This window comes from Neodiprion virginianus, chromosome 4, assembly GCF_021901495.1.
Source record: "Neodiprion virginianus isolate iyNeoVirg1 chromosome 4, iyNeoVirg1.1, whole genome shotgun sequence".
Taxonomy (NCBI): Eukaryota; Metazoa; Arthropoda; class Insecta; order Hymenoptera; family Diprionidae; genus Neodiprion; species Neodiprion virginianus.
Genome location: NC_060880.1, coordinates 980,394 through 1,003,816, shown reverse-complemented (window position 1 = coordinate 1,003,816; position 23,423 = coordinate 980,394). Strand labels below are relative to the sequence as shown.

Here is a 23,423-nt window from a genome sequence, read left to right as displayed (position 1 = left end):
ATTTGAAACAATATCAAGGCTAAGATATCTTAGAAAGGTACAAGTTTTGAAATTTTGACCACCTAAATTCATGTTTAATTCACATTTTTTATGATTACTTATCTTTTGCGTTCATCAACCAAGTTTGTATTCACAGAGCGAGGTTTACACTCGCATCTCAAACCTGTGCCCGTTCCATTGTGCCATATGCTTTTTATACAGACAAAAAATGATTATTTTTCTGGGGTGGCCGGTTTTTTTAATCAACGCAATGCGGCGCGTTTCAAATTAATTACGTGAATCTTCGCACGCATGCGATTCGTTCTTAGCCGAGCCTCGTTCCCAGTGTTCGTGCACCTAATAACCGCGAGAATTGGATACGCTCGAAATTTTTGTTTCGCTTGAAATTTTAACAAAGAGAATTCGAGAGGGATTAAAATTAAATATTCCAAGGGAGGCTTCCGAAAGCCGTCGGAGGACGTAACGGCCGATGTCGTTGAGGCTGTTTTTGCAGAAGCGGAACAAAAAGCAGAAGAGTAAATCCATTCCCGGACAAAGAAATTACCCGACAATTACCTGCGGTCTAACGACTGGGGAACGAGATTCTTATAAAGAGAGAGAGAGAGAGAGATAGAGAGTCTGGCAGTTGTCCCAACGTTCATCGTTTCCTCCAATTCATCGCGGCCCGAATTACCTGACCCACAGCACTTATCAGCCCCGCCGCGAAGTGTTGTATAAATAAACCCTTAACGGAGCCATTATCTGATGAAACAGTAGCAGCAGCAGCCTCCAGCGGCGCGTTGTTCCTTGGAAGTTCCCAGTTTCGCAAACTTACCTCGCTTCGCTTTTCCCGAGAGAAAGATACCGGAATGCGAAACTGAGGAGAAAGAGTAGAGAAAGTCGAAGAACTCTACCGGAGGGAGGACCGCCATTATTGCACACTTTCGCGTCTGTTACACGTCGAAGCGACATTTTTACGGCGCGATTTTCACAGACTCGCCAATTTTATACGGTTAATATTTGACGCGCTCGTTTCCGCGGAATAAAATTATCCCAGCAGAATTCAGCTGCCGTTAAAAGAGGAATAAATAAAAAACGAATCAAAATTTGTCCGCGAAACGAGCAGCTTATACCTGCCGTATTACTGTTTTACGCATCCCTCCGACATACTCGAAACAGACTTTACCAGATTCATCAAATAAAAAAACACTCGAAAATTTGCTTACACAGAAATCGTAAGTTCGCAAAAATAATAATAAAATAAAAAAAAATACAACGAAAAACGTGCGCGTCCGCCTCTCGCTGATGCGGGATCGAAGGAATTTTGGGGAAAGGGAAAGTCGAGGGTGAAATTTCGTTAAATTTACGGCCGTTGTTACCTCGCCCCGTCCCGCCAGGCCGACTTTAAGCCTCGACTGTTCCACCTTTTGAATTTTAAAAAGTCTCGAGCAGCAGTGTAACACTTTATTCCCCTCCTTGAATGGAAATGATATCTTCGGTACCTACCGGCCGCGATTCTCTCGGCGTTCCGCATCGGGTCCACCTCGATTATCGTTATCGTTCTTAAATTATGACTCGGCGATCAGCGGATCGCTTTACACCCTTGAATAACGACGCCACCTTTTCACGCAAATCATCGATGGATAATTCAAGCGGAGCTTTATTTAATTCGTCTATCCGTATACTGTGCAGTTTCTGGAATCCTGGTGCAAATATCGCCAACTGCAGGACTGCGGTGTTAAACGAGGAAATGGCAAAAGTCCCCGGGCGCCGGTTAGTTGTGGCGTTTAATTTAACCCCGGGTTATAATTTTGCGCAATTGTTGATCCCTAGGCGCAAAACCGGCGCTGCACACGAGTCCGCTCATTTGCACCAGGATCAGCGCCCTGTGTTTAACTGTTTACACAGTTATCTCATCTCCCGCGTCACCGACGCGGTGTCTGCAATTTTCGTCTGTTTGTTCTCTTCTTTTCGTATGTGTTTGTACGTTTCTGTTTTTTTTTTTTTTTATCTTATCGTCCAATAAACGACAAAGAAAATAATCAGCTCACAACAGCAGTCTGGGTGACGACGAGTTCGTATACAATAAAGGAAGTCATACCGAATACGTGGTCGTGAAATATTGACATTTACGGGATTTGCATATGCGACAATCATCATTGTTACGCAGAAAAATGTTAATTTAATAACAATATACCTTATTATTATTATATCGAATGTATACATTGGTGATTGGTGCTTATTTTAACAATTTTTTTGTCGCCTAACCTACTTCACGTGTTACAATCAGTCGGCGCGATGAGTCGTTGGATGGAAATTACGAATCAAAGCTTATTGCTTAATCCCCGACTTATTTGTAATCCTCTTCTTGGTAATATATTAACATTTTGTAAATTTATGTATGTAATTATATAATATAATGTATATGGTATAATATGCAATTGTTATAAAAAAATCGCCCCTAAACCATTTTTTTTCAATAATTATTATATAATAATTAATAATAATAATAATAATAACAACAATAATAATAATGATAATAATAATAATAATAAAGTTTGTTTTTTTGTCATTTTCTTTTTCTGCAAAGCTATACAAAGTATAATTTGATATATTATATACGTTTTTTTGTATTCTTATATACAAATACCTATATAGGTAATATGTATTCATCCTTATACGCCGCGTGTATCGCATTGTACATAAAACGAGATATTTGAATTAATACGGCGGTCGACATGAATCATAAGCTCCTACAAAATTCAAGATATGGATGATAACGTCAGGAAATGTTAATTATTAGGCTAATTGATAATTAATTATATCAAAGTAAACGTGGTTAAAAATTCGTTGTATTAATACATGCTATTTGCATTCATACTTTCTATAGTATATATATATATACATATATATGTATATATTCACACACTCTATATATGAATGATATCGTACGAAATAAGAAATAAAAGTAATAAATCGTTAATCAGCCAGCTCAGAGACATAGCGTAGAATAGACAGATATTGTAATTGTAATTTTAGATATCTAAACGTGAAAACGTCGTTATCATAATTAATTAGCTAGAAGTTCGGACGACAGACAAATATCATAGGTACGGAAGTGTCTGTACATCGTTACAGAGGAGGAAATTTATTATATATAACGATTAGCGAATGGGTAAAAGAAAAGTGAGAAAAATAAATGCACAACAAGTGAAGAGCGCTGCTGCATTTCCGAGGGTCAAAGTTCGAATATTACGAGCTTCCGCTGTAAGCTTCATGCTCTGGATGTTTATACGTACGACACGTTTCACGATGCCTGGATAAAAGTTTCATTTTTACGAAAGGCGGTGACGGCATACACCGACTACCCTTGTTCCCCACGTAGAGCACACAGGAGTAACGATGCATAACCGCACCGATTCGCCTGTTTCCCCCAACTTTACGATCGTCTATTTTACCTCCCGCATACAGGGAGTATAATACAGCTGATGTGAAATATGTAACGTGATCAAATTATTTCCCTTATCATTTTCTCGGTATTGACGGTATTTTTTACATATTTTTTTTTTCCTCAAGTTGAAACTCATGCGTCGGTTAACCCCTGATGAAAGACGTAATGCAGACATTGTAAAAATTCAATTATTGTTATTTACACTCGTTGAAGGATGAATTTTAGAACAGCTGAGATCACACACTTGACTGACAAATGTATCCAGCGGGAGAACGTTGTCGAACCTCTATTTCTTTTTCTCTTAGTTATTTTCTTCTCAAGCGAAGAAACTTCCAAGACGTTGTTTTCTTTTTCTTTTTCTTTTTTTTGTAGAAATTTCAAGTATCGAGTCCCGAGGGGATGGAAATGAGAACGAGAAAATAATAATAATCGTAATGGAAATGAGCGATAGCAAGAAATTGACGGGAACGCGTAGGAGGCTCAAAGCTCGAATCTCGATCTGACGTGACAGGAAAATGCTAGACAAAAATAGAGATGAAAATAATTGGAAGAGTGAAAATCACGGTTTAAACGAGTGTTTATACCGTTGAAGATGGATAACGTTACTGTCTTTGACTCTGCTATCCTCCCACCCATAGAGAAGTTCGTGAGAATATGTGAACAGTTGAGCACCTTTTTTAAAATCCGACAAAATTTTATCTTATTGTTAGATCAGACTACTACAGCCTAACTCTCTGTCCGTCAGTCGGTTAAACAAGACAAAGTTTTGCGTATTTGATTATTTCGCACTTTTGGAAAAGTTCAATTCCTGTGAGTTTGGTGTGTCGTATTTTTATAATTTATACATATTTATTTTTTATTTTCATTTTTTACATGTATCGGACGAATACGTGTGTGTATAAAAAATTATTTTCTTCTAGTAACCTAACCGGTGAATAAAAATGAGAGCTTGATACGTTTTCCTTTTTTTTTTCTTCTTCTTTCACTATTCTCTCGCCTTCAGAGTAATTTTGATAAAATTCTCGTTCTCGCATCGTAGCTATTATTTCTGCACAATCGATAACAACGAATTACTTTACTAATGCCCCGATGAAACACGAGTCACACCGTGTTATCAGTGAAAAATAACCGCTTATTATTTTCTATACATATAATTTGAAATAATTTCTTCTTCCTATATTGCACCTATGACGTGTGTATTTTATTCGTAACATGCATGGCGTTCTCGAACAACGTGATGGACGAACATTCACACCGTGGAATGTGATAAGATTTTTATTCTTCGTTCGATCTATAACAATAGCGTGTTTCATGACAAGGCCGGTGCCGATCGGTCGTTGGTCTTCGTCTTGCGGAGCTTCACCGTTGCGAATATGTTCCCCCTGAAATAATCCCAGGTTAGTACCGACACCATAGCATGCACTACCCCTGCGGGACGTTAATCATCTACTCGTAATCTTCGTAAATAAACGTGCGTGACGCACTCTCCTCGCACCCTTTAAAAAAGAAATTCCATTCATTGCATCGATGAAATTTCAAGCACCATTTATACATATACTTCAGCTCGCCTTGGTTTCGTCGCAACGCTGATCGATGATGGGAGCGAAGTTTTTCTCTACCGCAACATTCGTGATAAATGTGCATAAAATTCCCTTTCACTTTGCAGTCATTGTGAATTTTTACCTGATGCAAAGCAGTGTTTCGTATGCATATGATTAAAAAAAAAAAAAAAAAGAATACATTATAGTTAAATATATGTTTAAATAATAATAACAATAACGATAATAATAATCTCTGTGCGTATACCTCATACGTATTTACGAGACCGGAGTATTGTGTAGTACTGTTTTTTTTAAATCGTTGTGCCTCAAATCATAACATAGTAATAAATTATTAAGAAGAAAAAGTAATCTAAAAGCAAAATTTTTTATCGATATTTTGATCGGTGCTTAAGAGCTTTGAAATACGCAAGAGTGTGTGACAGCTGCGATTATAAAGTTTATCCGTGAAAAGAGAAAGAAGAAAAGAAAAAAAAACAACAAAATACTATCGAGATTTTGCAATTGTGTGGACGCGGGTGTTGTTTGCTTCTGGGAGAGCCAACATCGGGCCGGCCATTTCCTGCCAAGTAAAGTAATTCAGGGAAGTTTGAATGACTTTTTGATGCGCCCCTCGATCGTGTTTTAATGTTTATCGTGCGGAGGTCGAAAAACAAAGGCAAAAACAAGGGGATGGGGTGAAAAATAACAGCAACACACAAAACATGTATCCGCAAAAAGCTCTTCAGCGACGCCAAATTTCTCGATTCAACACCCCGCCGCTCACCCTCCGTCACATCATCACCCTCTGGACAGAATTATTCCACTCTTTCACTCTCCCTCGTTATTTCATTTTTTTTTCCCTCTTCTTCTCCCGTTCTCTTCCCTCGCTAAAGTAAACATCATGATGTACAGATAATTTGGAGGGTAAACCTCGGGGCGTAAAATGTTTTTGCACGTTTAGGTGAACAGGGTTACATACAAGGAAAAATTAAAAAATTCACACATCGCACACTGACAGAAGATCTCAGAGCCATACGCGTAAGACGAAATGACGCGGAAAAAAATCGGTACAATTTTTTCAATTCCCTCTTTCTTTAACGTCTCCGTAAAGTAATAATTTAATAAATTGAACGAGAGGTCCATAAATACAGAAAAGGAATAACATTTTCTATTGATATTCGGCATGGAGGAATTGTTGGAACAATTTTATTATCGACTTGAAAAAAAGTGGTACCGATTTCTCCTCGCGGTATCTTCCAAAACGTATGCGTTGTAGATAAAATTGAACAGAAACAAACGGAAAAGGTCACACGGGTGTGTTAAACATAAAATTAGGCGTTACATAAAATGCAGCGAAGAACAATAACAAACGATAAAAATAAAGTAGCGATGTTTCCGATCGTTCCCCTCCGTGGTAACGCCGCGGGCATTTACTGTTTCTTACTCTTTACGGAAGGATCGACCCCCCAGAGATCGTACCAAGGCCCGCAAGTGTTTCTCTCCCTCTCCCTCTCCCTATCCCTTTCCCTCTCCCGTCCCCACCCTTTATCCCTGTCACCGTCCTTGCGGAGTTTGGTCCTCGGCAGTAAAGTCTTCTCAGCGACAACCTGATCCTTGACAACGATGCAGCTGTACGTAGACTCTTCGTCGGAAGCCTCGGTGTCGGAGAAATTTTGAATAAGACCGTCATCGTCGTCGCCGTAGGCCTTCTTACGGCGTTCGCTCTTCTTCGTCTCGTTCGTCACCTTCAGTTCGGCGACGACCATGTTCTGCTTGGCCTCGAGGCTGCGCTTGCGCTCATTCTCCAGTATCGCTTTCCTCGATATATTCCCCACGAAATACGCGCGTTCCTCGTGCTGCTGCTGCTGTTGTTGCTGCATCCGGTACTCGGACCTTTCGCTGACCTTCGGCCTTTCCGCGGGTGTGGGGAAATCGTCGGAAAAAGCTTGCTGCTCCCCGGATCTTTCCGGTTTGTGTATCCTCTCCGCGGGTTTCGGCTCCTCCGCCCCCCTTTCTCGGTCGCGTGGCCGTTCCCTAGCCGCCCGATGTCCCCCTTCGGGATCCCGCCCCCCCGGCGAATGGTCGCGATCCTCCGTCGATGTTCCGCGCTCGTGATCCTCTCGTCGTTCTCGTGCCTCTTCGCGTTTAAGCATCTTCGGTATGTCGACGAGGGAGCGATGCTGCCAAAGCGCCATGCCTTCGAGGACGTCCGAGTCGCGCCGGAATCGCCAGAAGGACTTGGTCCGCTTCACGAGTTTCGGTCCCTTGCCGTCTGTCTCAAAATTCGACATCCCGTGACGGGAGGTAAGGCGTTTCTCGTTCTTCTGCAGGGTGTTGTTGTTGTTGTTGTTGTTGTTGTTGTTGTTGTTGTTGTAGTTCGTGTCGTTGTGATTGGTGATCTTCTGTCCGTTTTTGTCAAACTTTAGAGGACTCTGCCCGCGCTGATCGGCCCTGTTCAACTTCTCCGCGACTTTGCTGCGCTCCAGTTTCGTCTCGAAGTTAGACTCGTACCCGCGATCCTTGCCGTCTACTCCCGAATTCTCGCGTCCCCCTCGTCCAACCGTCTCCCCGTAAATCTCTTCCTTCTCCGAATACCGTCGTTCCCGGTAAGGCGGAAGCCTCGGCCGATCCGGGGCCTCCTCGAACGGCGGTCTGGGCCTCTCGTCGAAACGCCGACTCGAAGCCCGCTCGACCCTTCGATTCTTCTCCAAGTTTCTCTCCCTCTCGAAGTACCGTTCCCTCTCCCTCTCGCGTTCCCTGTCGTAACCTCTGCCCTCCGCGTCATCCTGAGAGTCCTTGTACTCCTCCTTAAGCTCGGCAACGGTCCCCGGATCGACGAATTTAGCGGGACTCAAACCCCGCGCGTACTTCTGCGCTGTCTGTTCCAGCTTCTGCGCAATGTGCTCGACCTTGCGTCCGGTTTCCGGTAGAGTTACGGTGCTCTCCTCGTCCGAGTCCGATTCCGGCTTAGCGTCCTCGTCGTAGCCGGTCGGAGTTTCGCACTGCGATACAGGCTTGTACCCTCGGCGTACGTTGCTCATCCCACTCTGCTCGTTCCCGTCGGTCACGTCGTCCTCGTAGTACTTCTTCGCCTTGTTCTCGTACCTCGGCGTGTACTCGTTGGCCCCGTACTTCCCGGGCCCGCTCTGCTTCTCCGACTTGTACTCCTGCTCCTGAGTCGCGACCTTCGTCGTTCGCCGCTGCGCGTATCGCGGGGGACTCGCAGGTTCATCCCGAAACTTGTTCCGCTGGTTGGGGTTCGGTCGTTCCCTGGGTCGTCGGGCCCGCCCCTCGTAGTCGCTCGAGTACTCTCCGTTTCGCTCGTAAGCTTCGCCTCCCGCCTTGCTGCTTCGCTCTACCGAGTTCCTCGCGTATGCTCGAGGGTTCGTCGCGATCCTCGGGGTATCCGCTTCCTCGCGCTCCCGTTCGACGTGTTGATGGTACCGCGTTTCCGGCTTGTCGCCGCCCCCCGTACCCTGATCGACGTTGTCCCATAGGTCCATCGCGTTCTTGTATAGCTGCCAGCTGTTCTCGTCCTTCGGTATGGTCTTCCAGGAGTCGTTCTGCCACTCCTTGGTCATTGTTCCCCCGTCTTCCCTCGCGTGCTGTTGCTGAGTCCCCTGTACCCTGTCAGCATCCGCGATTCTCTCCGCTCGGGGCTTACGTCGCTGCCTGCTTTGGAGTTGATGTTTGTTTTTTTTTGTTTTTAATTTTGTTTTCGTGTTTTTTTTTCGGGATGACGAGGTGATAAGGCATGACGGAAAACAAAGAAAACAAACAGACGGGGATGTAGATAAACGAGGCTGGCTTACAGACACTGTACAAGTCAGGGTGAAAAATGAAAAAGCACGATGGTACAAGGAAAGAGATCCAAGCAGTTTCAAAGCTCCGCCACCGATTGATGCCGATTTCCGTATCGCGTTCCGGATAGTACAGAACGCAAATAAAATAGAAGAAAGTAAGACAAGACAAAAGGGATAGGGTTAAAAAGCTTGAAAATTCGTTATTTTGAAAAAGGAGAAAACCTTGCGGAATTTTAACGCAGACTCTTTGCCGTGCACCGACCACCATCCCACATATGGTGTGTGTGTCCCGAGTCCTTACTATGCGCTAAACGTAACCAATAATATACCGCAGCTGCACCATTTCCATGTCCAGAGCTTCCTTCATACAATAGCTTGATGGATCGTTGTTACGTGATATTATGTTACACATACATTTTTTTTCTATGTATCATCATTATTATCCAGTCAAAGGATCAATTTGGCAGTATGAATTCCTGTCCAAGTAACAGAGAATAATAAAAAAAAGAAACATCAACAAAAATATCTGTACAACACGCGTGCCAGAATTCCATGAAGAATATGATCAGTCGTGAGCGAAAACCGTGTGCCAAAAAACCAAGCCAGAAAAATATCACAAAGCCAGTAAAAGTCTGGCTTCCAAGGCGATCTGCGCCGCGTTGCAAATGGTGCCTCGTAGTATTCGAATAGAAAACAAAACCGAGAAGAGGCGAACAAACACAATCTACCCCTCACCTGATGGCCTCGTCGTCGCTGTAATCGATGTCAGGATGGACCGGAGGCTCGTTAGAGAATCCGCTGTCGTTGCTGCTGTGCAAGGAGGTGATGGCCTGGGGTGGGGGGACCGGAGGCACGGGAGGCTGGACTCGGCGACCGCCGGCCAAGGCCGCGGGCAGGGTTCCGGAGGGCCGCATCTGCGGAAGGGTAAGAAACGTGGCATCGTCAGGGATCGGGGTCGAAAACTGTCTCTTTGTTTTTACCCGTAAGGGGTGTTCGAACCAGGCCAAACCAACGTGCCAGATGACATTGGCAAGCTCGCGGTGAACCTGAAAATTAGTCATATAGTGGGTAATTGGACTCACGGATTTGGCCTGTCGAGACGTCGGCGTCGTGATCGTTTGGGAACTGTTGCTGTTCGACATGTTGGTGGGTGTGTGGCTGCTGTTGCTCGAGGTGCCCTCTTCGACTCCTGGAGTGACGGGGGGCCGAGACGGCGGCGGTTTGCACGGCGGTACGACTCTCGGCTCGGGTGTCCGTCCGCTGTTGGAGGCGCGGGACGGCGACCTGGGGGCGAAGGAGAGTCTCTCGTTATCAGGGGACCCCGTAGAGAGACCGAATGAGACGCTCAAAGTCGTGGGAGGGGGAGATTGGAACGTCGAGGTCTAAAGGTCCCTAAGTATCTCGGGGAGCGTTGAATGGCCGAGCAGCCTAGGAATGCAATTGCCGGAGTCTCCCCCTCTGCCCCGCGGCACTTGTCTGCCAAGGCGTTAAGAAGGCCTCTTCTGCACTTCCCGTATTCGTCGCGAGGGTGAAGATGCAGGGAGACTGGTAAGTAAGTCGACGGGCTGGACTATTTGGGGTTGATTTATGTGGTTCGTGAGGGTATTTTATGGTTTAAATGTACCTCGTCAACGTTCTCGATGTCGATAAACTGCCGGAACTTGGATTATCAATCACGTTTCAATGTCGATCTCTTTAGCAAAACTAAATGGATCTTTAATGTATTATGGCTGATGAAGAGAAGAAATAGAGAAAAAAATAAAATAAAAATTGTGGTGCGAAATGAGACCTGCCGCAGATAATCACCGTGGACAATTGCAGATGATTATAGGTGCTACGTAGAAAATTATTAACATGAGTTACCATTTTCTTCAGCAAAATGACTCGGTTGGCCGGTCGTCCCAACTTGAGAAGGTGACGTAACAAGAAAAGAAACAAAGAATGAGAAAAGTTTCAACAGGTTTGTTTATCCAGTTATTCTGCCAAAGAAACTGTGTTGAGAAGGGATCTCTAAGGATTCGTTTCAGAGCCGTTTAAAAGGGAAATTTCGGATCGATGGGATCAAGGAACGGGAATTCGTGCAAAATGGAAGAACTTGGTACAGTACAAGTCACTCACCCAAGAGTTTCGTCGATGATGATCTCGGTGTATGCGAGAGGGAACCAGCCTGAGCTCTGAGTACGCAGGTTCTCCCCAAATTGCCATCCCTTCTGTCTGTCACCTGTGCGAATGAGAAACAAGGCAACGTTTAAAAACTCGATTTGTTCAAACATTTGACTCAGAGTCTAAGCTTCAGTCCAGAAGAACGTATCCTGCGAAGGAATGACAAGAAAGGGTACAAATGGTCCCAGGAACAACTGTCCGTCGGTTGTAAGTGTTAGTGTTGAAATTCTGGGATCAAACTTTATTCATCGCGAATACAGAGAAGTTATGAAAATTTTACCACCCTGCTGTTTTACGCCGCTATGTGAGATCTGAAACGGGATTTCTAGCGTCTGCCAGCACATAGCGACTCGTCTGAAGAAAGTGAAGAGGCGTTTAAGGGGCGTTAAAAATTTACTCGACTACTCTTTGCACCCGTCTCAACGCGCTGCACTTTCAAGACACTTAAATTGCACCTGCTTCTCCATCCTCAGCCTGTCACCTTCCAGACTGCCCGGAAAATTCCTCAGCATTGAAATTCAAAATTCGAAAACACGAGTGGAATGTGACCTAGGCCCGCGAAACTGGGCCTCGTAATTACACGTGAAGAAGAACATTGAATCAGCTCGCTCACTTATGGCTGATAAATAATAATTCATGTTTGCGACGGGGCTGGGTAAATAATGGAGGAATGATTCGAGCACTGCAGAGTCACGACGGTGCTTTTTACACCTCCGCATTTCAACGCAAAAATTCTGCCAATGTCTTTCCCAAGTGGAAATAAATTCCCATGAAACTTGATTCGATATTTGGCGAGACTCCGCAGATTTAAAAACACAAATTCATGGAAGAACGAAGGTTCTTCAAAGAGCAGCGATATCGATACGCGTTCTGGGATTTATACTAGCCGGCTAGCTGTTCAGCCCCGCAATTCGCGCTTGTGCAATGACCGTGAAGGCACTTCGCCTAATGGCCAGCGAATTCGCTGTGCATCGTACGCAAGTTGCAATCTCGAAACGGTATTTGAATGCCGGAAATATACAGTCACTCACTGAACTGCATGCTGTTCACCGATCCGAACATAAATAATTGGCTCTGCCGCTCGACCGAATGCCGATAATAAAAATTGGGCCTCTTTATCGTTGAGTGCGGAAAAAGAAATCCAAGTTTTTCGATCATTGTTTCTTTCCTTTTTCATTCATTCTTCTCCTCCTTTTACTCGGCTACTCACCCATCAGCGCGATCAAGTCTCCCTCCAAGAAGCTCAGCTGGTTCTCCCCCGAACTAAGGTAGGCGAAAAGCGCCCTCGCCAAAGGCGCGTCACCCCAACCGCCCCCCGTTCCAACACCACCTACGCCCCCCATTCCGCTGCTGCGAGAGGCGGGGGCCATTGATCTTGGCCTCGGCGGTGTTTCAGGGGCCTCTGAAAGTGGAGAAATTTTTTTTGTCTAGTTACAGTTTTTTATTTTTACAAATAGAAAGACTCAACTCTTCGATCTCATAAGATTTCAACAGATGTTCCGGCAATTTGAATCATGATGCAATTTTCTCAATCGAATATTACACAATGAATTCATTATCCCGTTCTTGCTATTCACTCCCGGGTACAATCAACGAACCAGGATTGTGAAATCCGATACAAGCGAAGCCTGTAAATTGATTCGTCCTGTTTACGCACCGTATTGTAGTTTATAATTCTCCCTAAGCTACTGTCCAAACAACTGCGTTATCCGATGTAGGTAAACATGATTGTCCGAGGAGCGCGTTCAAAATTCAATCAATCATTATTCGAACAATCAATTAACCGTCTAGTTTCATTAAAAAATTATTCATGTCGCGCTGCAGCCTGAAAAGAAATTTCGTCCCGTAACATCCCGCCCCTCGAATCCGTCTCGTTTTTCCGCAAACTGTATCCGGAAGTTCTGCATCCTGGAGGACGTAAATTGCGGGGGAGTCCCAGAGCGGCGAGGAACTCGGGAACTCTTCCTCTTTGTCGAGGACGTGGCCCGTAGTCGAGGACAGTCGCGTCGTCTGCCCGCCGACCCAGGGGACGACCTCCAAGTACCGGGTTACACATGCGGTGCGGAGCACAGTGACTGCACACTCGAAACGCCCCCGGGGATTCACCAGACTCGATTTACAACGGCATGTGCATGCACGCGCCGCGTTGTCCTCGAGCTTGCAACAACCGGCGAAAAGTTCACTCCGGATCTCGATAAAGCTTATCAGCTTTCCTGCCGCGCGTCTGACTTATGTGTATCACGTTTTGCCTTCTTCTTCTTGCTCCTCCGTGCAGCTCGGTCCGTCTGAGATACACGTCGCCTTTTCTAGCATCTTGAATGACAAATCGTTCCCTGTACTCTTGCAATTTTTTGCCACCTTCTAACAGAGCCAGATCAGTGTCCGCTCGACGCGTTACAGATAACTATTTGATGAAATTCTTGTGGATGGTGCGAGTGCTTCAATCATTTCCACGAGCCTTTATCGGCATAACGTGTACGAATGTATTGTTTCTGTGTACCTTTTTTTTTCTTTTTTGGTCTTAGCTATGTACTTTTTCGGGAACGGGTTTGAAGTTCCGAATTTAAAAATTTCCGAAAACGCCTAAATCCGAATTATTTGCCGGCGAAACTTGAAGTAAAGAAATTAAATCTTTACGAAACAACAAAGTTTCGAATGGTCGGAAAGCCGACGGTTCAAAGTTCCGAAATGCAATATCCCGAAAATTCAAGGTACGATGGAGCAAAGTTCCGGAAAGTAAACTTACGATAGAGAAATATACTCACACAGAGTAGTTTACTCGACGAGTGGGTGTAAAATACGAGAAATACCGAAAATCGGAATGACCAGGATTCCGAACGTAAAAATATGGAAAATCCAAATCAAAGAAAGATTAAAGTGATGAAATTTCACCAAGCCAGAAATTCACAGAACTCAAAATCTCGGATCATTCGGAAATTTCGATATATCAGATTTAAAAAATTTCTCAATTTCGCACTTTCGAAACTTTGACTCGTCGGAGCTACGTCCTTTCGGCATTTTCTCCTTTCCGAACTTTGAGCCTCTGATTTTGGACCATTCGAAACTTTGATGTTTCGTCAAAGTTTGATTCCTTTACTCTGAGTTTCGCCACCAAAAAATTCGGAATTTGCCGCTTTCGGACATTTAAGCCCACCACCTTTTTCGCACATACATTACAGAACGAAACCGCTGGAGCATGGGCTAATCGGCAGTACGGAAATTATTCATCGCGGTGCCCGCGAGGCGATAAAATTGGCGAATTGAGCGGGTCGGTTTATCGCCGGTGAGACAGGAAGAGGCGGGTAATCGAAGGTTGAACGGCATGTTTGTTGGGTATTAAAAAGAGCTGGGCTGCCTGAAGCGAGCGGCGTTTCAAAATCGAACGATTTATCAACTCGAACAGACGCTCGCGTGTTACGCATTAGTTATTTACCGCCCTGCGATATTTCCTCCGGAGGCGGCTTCGCAGGGACGTGTTACCCGCGGGATGGGAAAATGTGTCCCCTTCTTTTTCAACCCCCTCCTCCTAAAAGTCATCCCTACGGTATTTCCGCGTGCTGGTCGTCCTGCACCGAAGCTCACGTACTTCTCCTCTCACGTCTGTTCTTTATCTTTGTAATCCGTCAGGAATCCACCATTTCTTTCTCGCACTTGATTCCCGCTCTGTATTCGATCCATCAATTTTGAATACGATGTATATTTCCTTATGCGAACATTCACTTCAATCTTCGCGATACTCAAGCCGAACGTCTACCGAGCTAAGATTCTTTTAAATTATCTGCGATCTCAGAAATTCTTTCGATTAACGTGAAATATCACGATACTATATTTATTCCCGACTCAACCGTAATGTTCAATTTTTTTTCTCTCAAAAGCGGGACGAAATAAATATATTAATCTCTCTTTACTTTTCTTTCTAATCTTTGAGTAAAAAATATCACTCTTCCCCAGCACTTGCGGGAAATATGGTGTTATATTTTCCGCAAATTAGTTTTTCAATTTTTCTAGTCTTCTCTTTCTTTTCTTCCTTTTCGATTTTGACCTACACTTCTCTGTATTATTATTACCTTTCAATAATATTACAGTTTTTTAACTGATAGATCACACTTACACATAAAAAGAAAACAACCTTCAAGTCAATAATGCACCCAGAGTTGAGTCGGCAATAAAGTCGAATACGTAACACAGGAATAAAAGTCGATTATTCCCTTGTTTCATAATGTACTTACTATTAAAATCGTATCAAACTTGATAAAATTTCTCTTTGTTTTGGAATATTTTTTCGTTTCTTTTTTTTCTTCACACAGGATTTACGCAGAGCTATTTGTCACACGCGTGAGTTTACCGTCAAAGAATCACAGGCTCACTTTCAAGTTATGCTGGAATTCAATGATGAAATACTGTAAAGAGGCCGATGCGGGGATTCGACTGTGAAGGAATGCGTCAAGCGGATACGAATCCGCGCCGTTGTACGTATCTACAAGTGTGGATTTGCTACACAAGCAATTCCGTATGCGGAGAGTAGGTAACAATGGTTACACGTCGTCCTTCGGACTTTCATAACTTGCGGCACGGTAAGCAAGGCATTCCGCTCGGTTAATTTATTCAATTTGTTTAGACGCGCATGCTTCCACCTACCTGTGCGAATTTAATTTCGAGCATTCAACGTTGCAAAGATGCAAAAATTCCGTACTTCGGTCGGCGAGATTCGGGCGTAAAATTTACTCGCGGTCAAATAATATATCTTTTATTTATTTATTTATTTTTTTATCAAGTTGCAGCTTTTTTCTGTCTCGTTTCTGGAAAACACTTTTTTTTCGTCCAATATCAGTCCGCTTAATTATCAGCGATGCGTAGTCAGAGACGGTTAATTGAAAGGCTCAGGGAGCTGGAATTTGCACGGTTCAGGAATTGGCAAAATGTAACCAATAATTCGGCACGCGTGTGCCTCGAACGTTTTGGTCCGTATAGACGAAGGAGGGGAAACTAACGGTAAACAGGGTGAAAATCCTCGATACTCGCCTAGCGCGAAATCGACGGGAATGCAAACATTCGTCCCTTTTCGTATTTGCGACACATATTACCAATAGAAAGGGAGGACGCGCACACCTGCGTACCGATTTACATTCGCACGTACATTTTGCGTAGCATTCAATACCCGTTCACAGCAAATAACTCTGCGGACTCGCGCACGGTTCAACGAGTAAAATTACGCGCTTCGATTCAGAAGTGACAGTGCCTGAACAGACGTCGAAAGAAAATGAAAAGGAAGAACCGTTTCGCGAGAAAAAATTACATTCCAAAACATTACATGTTTTTTTTTCTTGTTTCATACAACACGAATTAGTTGTTTTTGAGATGGGTTTACAAAATCATGGGCTAACGAGGCGTGATTAAAAAATGTTGAAAATCTTCTTGAAGGATCTTCAGAGGTCTTAGTGACGTATAAAAAATTCATGGTGAAATTAACAAATTTCATAGTGAACCGTTTACCGAGTTGTCGTGGAATGCCCCGCAAGTATCAGCAGTTGAAGATTTTTATCAAAGGACGAGTGGATTCGATTGACTGCAAGTTCATTAAATAATCACGACTCACCTGGACCCAGAGAGAGGCTCGAGGCGTGAAGATTGGCCTCGGATCGTGCTCGCGACAAGGCGATGTGATGAAGGGGAGGCCCGTGATTCTGTGTCGCATTGTTTCCGGGTGGCGGTCCGAGTCGCAATTCGAGACAAGAACTGTCCATGCTTCGAGTCTTGCGTAACTGCGAGCTGAGTGTCAGTTCCGAGCCGCCGTTCTCATCGTCTTCGGGCCAGAAGGACACTTGCTGTGGAAGAATGAGGAGGAAATGAGAGGCGTGCGATTCCGTGGCTTTCGACCAGGGCTTCAAACTTTCCCTCCAAACTCACCCTGAGTCGAGAGGCGAACATGTCCTCGACGGATTGCGGCAGGTATTCCCGAGTTCCGGCAACTTCGCGCCACTCGTCAACCGAGGGATGAAGCGCCGCGAGCGCCACTTCGTGAAAACTCACGTAATGCTTTGCCAGCGAGCATTGCCTTTCCAAAACGAAACCGTATCTCCGCCGTTCCTGAGTCATCGCCTGTTCGTCGCAGGAGGATAAGACATTTATTACGAGAGTTTAAGCTCACCGAATTAGGTAACAAATTGCAGAACGTAGGAAGGGGTGGAACTGCCTCGAAAGGTATTAAAATCGTCCCCGAGAGTCAGTAACGTCTGGATAAACGTTCGGTTTCCATCCACGCTTACTAGGGTGGTGGACGAATTTTTTCCTCAATTTCTTTTTCAACATTATTACTCTGAGAATAAAATATACGATAACAATGCGTCTGAAACACGTGAATTTTAAACGGGGAAATCCATCCTTTTGGAGGCGCACGGGTTAGAGTTGAGATGAAAATGTGAAAAGATTCGGGAATTGATTTTGAATTATTTGAAATCGATTCGAGGGTGGCCCTGAGAAAAAAAAAAAAAAAAAAAATGGCCAACACCCTAAACAAGGACCACCCAAATGCTTACGTTCTTCAAACTCTGTTCGCAGAAAGCGTCGAGCTTAGATTTTTCCTCCTCGAGTATCTGCATGTTTTTAAGCTCCTTGTCCATCGCCAATCCGCTTTTGCTCGCACCCCTGGATTTCTTTCGTTGTTTCTTAATGGTAGCCGCAGCCTTGCTGTAAGTTTCCGAACGCGTCTTGTGCTGCTGTAAGAATCTCTTTTGCTCGCTCTAAAAATTCAAAGTTATCGTCGATTAGCCATCGTCGATCAATGGCTGATGATTTTTCACTTGAATTTCGACACGTACCTGCACCACTTTCGTGTCCTTCTCCAAATTCGTCTCAAGCGGTACGAGTAAATCGACGTAGAACGCCTTCAGCTGTAACACAATCGAAAATTCAATTTCAGTTACCACTGTTTTAATCGAATAAAACGAAGATCCTCAAAAAGCTGGTAAACTCAGAATGAAATTAATTTTCTCGCCGCTTCTGCATGACGATAATTACGCAGATGTATAGTATATGTATAACATAACCGCCGTACGTATGAATTCCCACCGCCGCAATACGTGCACTCGTTTAATTGATGCCGACTACGTGGCAAGATCAAAGGACGAGACTGTAAAACCGCAGGAGATTCCCTTTGTCCAATCGGTGCGTTTGTATTAGAGCAATGCGGTAACTGGAACCACTGGAAACTTTGACGAAAATAGATATCTGTCTGACATTCGGATACCGTGTGGATACAGGCGAAGGTGCGGTCGCACAAATTTGAATTTAACCCACGATCCGCATTATTCTCTCCACCTCGGTACGAAGTTATTTCGAGTTTCGCAGGACAAATTTCCTCAAATAACATTCCCTGACGTTTTGCGCAGCTTTTACGATAAAAAACCCCACAAGTTTTACACCTTGAATGTATATTAATTCGGATCTAGAAAAACACGTATTATTCTTTCATTTCACACAAATAATAAGAAATTAAACAATAACATTTTTGAAAACGACTTATAGAAAAAGTGCGTTTTTTCTACAACTCCCTCACTTTTCCCTAAATTTTCTCGATTGACGAAATTCCCCGACTATTCCCGGCTTAGACGTTACGTCGCCGCCTGGGATCTTGTCGAAGCAACTGATAGCGAATAGTCGGCGCGTCTCGAAACAAAGTATCGACCGAAGGATTACATCCTCGGAATAAATCCGTTGAGCACATATCCCTGCAGCAGTGCCAGTAACGCGGAATTGGACCGAGTCGCAAAGAAAGAGAGAAACAGAGAGAGCCGAGTGTAGTGGAAGGAGGAACGAATTGCGGGTTAAATCGAGCGCGCGAAGCGTTGCAGCTCTAAGTAGTATCAGCCCGAGTCTGACGCGCCGCACGCTCAACTTTCCAAGTAGTATTACCACGGCTCGAGTTGTCCGTGCGGTTCCCTTAAGGCCGCGTGTAAATTTTATACGCTGCGCCTCCAGCTTCGGGATTTATTTGAATTTTTTATTTCTTATTTTTCATTTTTTCTCGTTTATTTATTTTTTCTATTTTCCTGCACCCTGACATATTGCGTGGGAAGCGTAGGATCGGCGCTTCGTGCTGCAGTAATTTTCAATCACACGTTCGGCACGTCGACTGCGCGTCGTCGGATCGGTGTGATGAATATCGAGAGAAAAAAAAATCAGGGTGCTTTATACACTGCGGGTCGTGTGATCCCTGCTCTTTTTCCCAACTCTCTCTCTCTCTCGTTTTATCACCTTTTTTCTTTTCTTTTTGTTCCATCAACAATAAACATTAATTACTAGGTAGTTCATTTCGTTGTCGAGCGCAGCGCATACGCGTAAATTATATGTCTGCGAATGAAAAAAGTAAAAGGAAGAACGAAATACCAGAGAGTGCAGTAGCTATGTACACAACTACAACTATATTATTGCTGATCGGTTATCATGGATCGGAAATCGCAATGCGAGTAAAAAAAATTTTAAATTCCAGGCGTAAAAACTGAAAAAAGAAACAAATGAAAAGAGAGAGAGAGAGAGAAAAAAAGAAAACACTTCACGAGGAGAAAACAAGAGGTGATAAATTCTGTTCCCTTCGGTAATATTTTCCCTGTATAGCTATGCATATACCGACGAACCTGGCGATCGAGAGTCGTGGGATTCATACGAATATCTATACGTAGGTATATTCCCTTTTCCCACATTTGTCATGATTTTTGCTTTTACTTCTACATCATGTATATGTATGAAGTTCCGCGTCGCTTTGCTTGTATTTTCTTTTTCGTTTTTAATCGGATTAAAATATCGGGTGAAATATCCGTGGGTACAGTTTTTTTTGTTATTCATTGGTCTGTTTGATGCGACGCGCGCGCAATTTTTTTTTTTTTTTTTCTTGTTTTCGTTTTTGTTGTTACTTTATCTCTCTCTCTCTCTCTCTCTCTCTCTACGTCTTCTGGAAATTCACGATCCCTGGTGACGCGCGGGTCTTACGCCGAACTGCAAGTTCTTTGGAAGATAATAGCTAAGCTTTGTGCCATACAATGTGCTCGCAGCAAAGGTCGGTTAATGAGTCATTAAAACCGACGATAATTAGCAGCATTCGGTTACGACAACCTCTCTACTGCAAAGCCACCAACTTAAGCCACTCAATTCTATATATATTCCGCTTTCCACTCCTGCTCTTATCAATGGATCCACAGCATCGTATCGTCGGGATTGCATAACGTCGACGCAAACAGCTCCATGTTATTCGAGTAAATACGAATGCCGGATCCCTCTATTGAAATTGACAATTCACCTCGTCAGCTCGTGCAATGATGTAAACTATAATTGCTTGCTTCAATGAAGCGATCTCCATATAATTCCACAAAGTATTGAATCGAATTAAAATTTTTCACTAAAACCATTTCTACCAACATTCGGTCCAACATTACGATGTAACTCCGTGAAACGACCGTCATCTGACGTTTAATATTCCTAAATACCGGTATAATTATTTAATTATGTATATATACCAAGCCCAATTATTACCGTAGATGCTTTTAACCCTCTGCTCAATAAAACAAGAGAAAAGAAGGAAAAGGAAAGAGATGAAGGAAAAAAAAAAACTCGAGACGAAGAGCGAACGACGGGAGTCGGGGCATCATACCTGTAATGAGTTGCAAGGCTGGCAGAAATTAGTCGAAAGAGTAACGGTGTAGAAAAAGCTTGCACAGGGTGCGTTTCGAAGGTATGAAGAGGACGGCGAGCCCGGCTACCTCTACATTGGCTAATTCCGACTTTTAATTGGATTGCCCGATTCGCTGTCTCCGTTTCTACGTTTCTCCCACCTCTCCCTCTCCCTCTTCCTCGTCCTTCCCCCTCCCCTCCCCCCCTCTCGTTCGCCGCCCTCATCTACTCCCAATGGAGCCTCCTCTCTTAAAAAGCCCCGTGATTGGCTTCCTTCCAGCGCTTTAACGACGCTGAAATACCGGCTAGGCTACCCACTCGATGTATAGCCGTAAAGCTGCGCTATGCCGGGTGAACCCGGGAAGCGGCCGAGCTTACGCAGCGAAAATATGGATTTATCATAAATTTATGGATCCCCTTCCATCTCCACCTCGTCGCTTGATTCAAGGAGGTTTCATACTCTTGCCGCGATGTCCGGTACACGCGCCAGGATTTTCCACGCTCCGATTCGCTACGGCGAATGCTTTAAGGATAAAAGGATGAAAGGATCCGCGGTTTGAGGAAGTCCAAGTTGTCGTGGAACATTGCTTTAACCACTCCAGTCACACGTTATTGGGCTCGGTCAACTTTTATAAAAAGATGACAGTCGATACTTTTTGGGCTCGCTGATGACGAGTATGAAATCAGATTTTGAAAATGCAAGACGGTGGATTCGGTACGGTGAACGAATATTTCAAATTTATTCGAATTCGGTCTGAAAAATCAATTTAGGGGTTTTCGGGGTCACTGATTGTATCAGCCGTACTGAATTTTCAAAATCTGATTTCAGATTCGTAATCAGGGACCCCAAAATCTAATAATTTATGCAAAACACATATACGTAGAGACGGGTAATTTTTCGAAAATGAACGATTTCCTCAATTTTGACGATTTTTTTCAATCAATTTGTTTCTAACAATAATCATTTACATTATATCGTAATAACTACTCTCGAGTATTGAAAACCTATCGGTATACTATAAGAAACAGCAAAAAACCGCAAAGAAATATATTGAAAAGTTCTTTAAATATATAAAAAATGTATATAAATTAGGTAGTATACGAATTTTTACCACTATGACTCAAAGGGTTAAACAATCTACTCGAAATCAATCGAGTCCAATTTGACCGGAGCAGTCTTTTCTCGATTCATGATCAGAGAGAAGGGAATTTAATACAACAGTCGTTTCAAACATTTAAATATTTCCATGCTGCTGTAATTACTCTCGCCAATCCTACCTTGAGTTTCTTTCCACTGACTCAATACGCATCTCAAAAATAGCTTCATACTTCATTTGATCAAAAAACAACTGTTTCGTAAGCTTTGAGGTCGACAAATATCACGTATATTCTGAACAAGGAGAATGGACAGAAATTTTCATCTCCAATTCAGGCATTCCGCGTTAATTTGAGGGTAAAAAAAATTCCTTGAGCTTCGCCTCGCCGATCCTGTTCACATGTAATCTAATACAGGCTGTTCTCGTCCCTCTGTAACTACGAGGGTGCTGACAGCAGCCCCGTATCGTTGGCCTTTATGGTTCGGTAATAGCCGGGGACAATCTTAACGTCCGCGATGCGCAATATTTTGACCATTTTTTTTCATCCCCTCTTCGCCAGCCCCTCGAAATAGCCGAATACTTAATCGCCCAGAGAAGCTGACTCGTCGAATGCTCCGAGGTTTTTCGCCACCTTTAATTCTCCGATTTGGGGAAAATATTGAAAAAGAAAGGGAAGAAAAAAAATACCAAAAACCGTCAAACTTATAATACTCTGGAAGCTCGATTGCGGAAAATCGGGGGAAGGAGGATCGAGGTTCGCAAAACGCGGTAGCCTCCACTCGCAATTATTACAAGACGAGACAACAACTCGTATTTTAACGCCGTCTGGCAGCGTGTTTCTTTTCCTCCTCCAGCGGGCAACAGCATCCGAGTGTATCCGGCGAGACGCGGGGAGGCGGGATGAAATTTACGACCCTATTTCCTGCCTAAGTACATAATAATAACTTATTTTCTTTTTATACTCTCTCTCCGGTCGGCATGCGCCACCCGTTTCTAAGATGTGCAATCCGCGCTTGCGCATAATTTCCAAGAAAATCGTTCGACCGTTAGATTACACGGGTGAAGACGAATTTTGAGTGCGAGTTCTGGACGTCAAATTTTGATTTTTTCTACGTAACTAATGAAAGAAAAAATAGTTTCATCGGATAAAGTTTCTTTATGTAGAAACCAGAACGATATTTCGAATTTTCCGAAAAATTACTTACATTCTCAAACGTTTATTGCAAGTAACAATTAAATAAACTTTAGTTTTGCATTCGAATCACTTTTCTTCAAAAATAATAATTCATAAGAAAGTACAAACGTAAAAGAATTGATAAACACAGTTTAAAAATGAATAATTTTCGTACTTATGTTTTTTTACGGACGATCTTGTGTCAAACCCCAAACACGATCTTTCATCGTGCTCTCATTACATCGCCTCTGGTAACGTTACTAACGATAAACTCTATCACATGTTAGTAAAAACGTTTTTCTTATTCTTCCGAATAGACACTCACATTACCCGTCAACCAAAAACTTCAAGACTTATTTATCAACGTAAAAAATATAAAAACAAACATTATAATTAATAAAGAGATGTTCTGATTATCATTCGATGTACAGAACCGATACTTATTCATCTCAATGGAATATCAAAAAAAGGAAGAAAACTGTCCTCGTCCTTACCCGTGTTATCCCGCATGGAACAATTACACCGGCGGTTTTTTGTCCACCCTAATTTTTG

General features: G+C 43.4%; 1 protein-coding gene across 4 annotated transcripts in view; it reads right to left on the bottom strand.

Moving 5' to 3' along the window:
* Nucleotides 1-3,461: 3,461 nt before the first annotated feature.
* Nucleotides 3,462-23,423, bottom strand: part of LOC124303428 (zinc finger CCCH domain-containing protein 13) — a 115,358-nt gene continuing 95,396 nt past the window's right edge. For 3 of the 4 annotated variants that reach the window (XM_046760614.1, XM_046760612.1, XM_046760613.1), the window contains exons 6-14: nt 17,756-17,827; nt 17,474-17,677; nt 16,845-17,036; nt 16,534-16,762; nt 12,148-12,339; nt 10,893-10,995; nt 9,857-10,058; nt 9,510-9,688; nt 3,462-8,646 (exon numbers count right to left, since the gene is read on the bottom strand). In XM_046760614.1, the coding sequence (XP_046616570.1) occupies nt 6,402-8,646; nt 9,510-9,688; nt 9,857-10,058; nt 10,893-10,995; nt 12,148-12,339; nt 16,534-16,762; nt 16,845-17,036; nt 17,474-17,677; nt 17,756-17,827 (3,618 nt within the window). In that variant the 3' untranslated portion in view covers nt 3,462-6,401. The remainder of the gene's footprint in view (nt 8,647-9,509; nt 9,689-9,856; nt 10,059-10,892; nt 10,996-12,147; nt 12,340-16,533; nt 16,763-16,844; nt 17,037-17,473; nt 17,678-17,755; nt 17,828-23,423) is intronic. The other variant, XM_046760615.1, reaches the window with a different exon arrangement.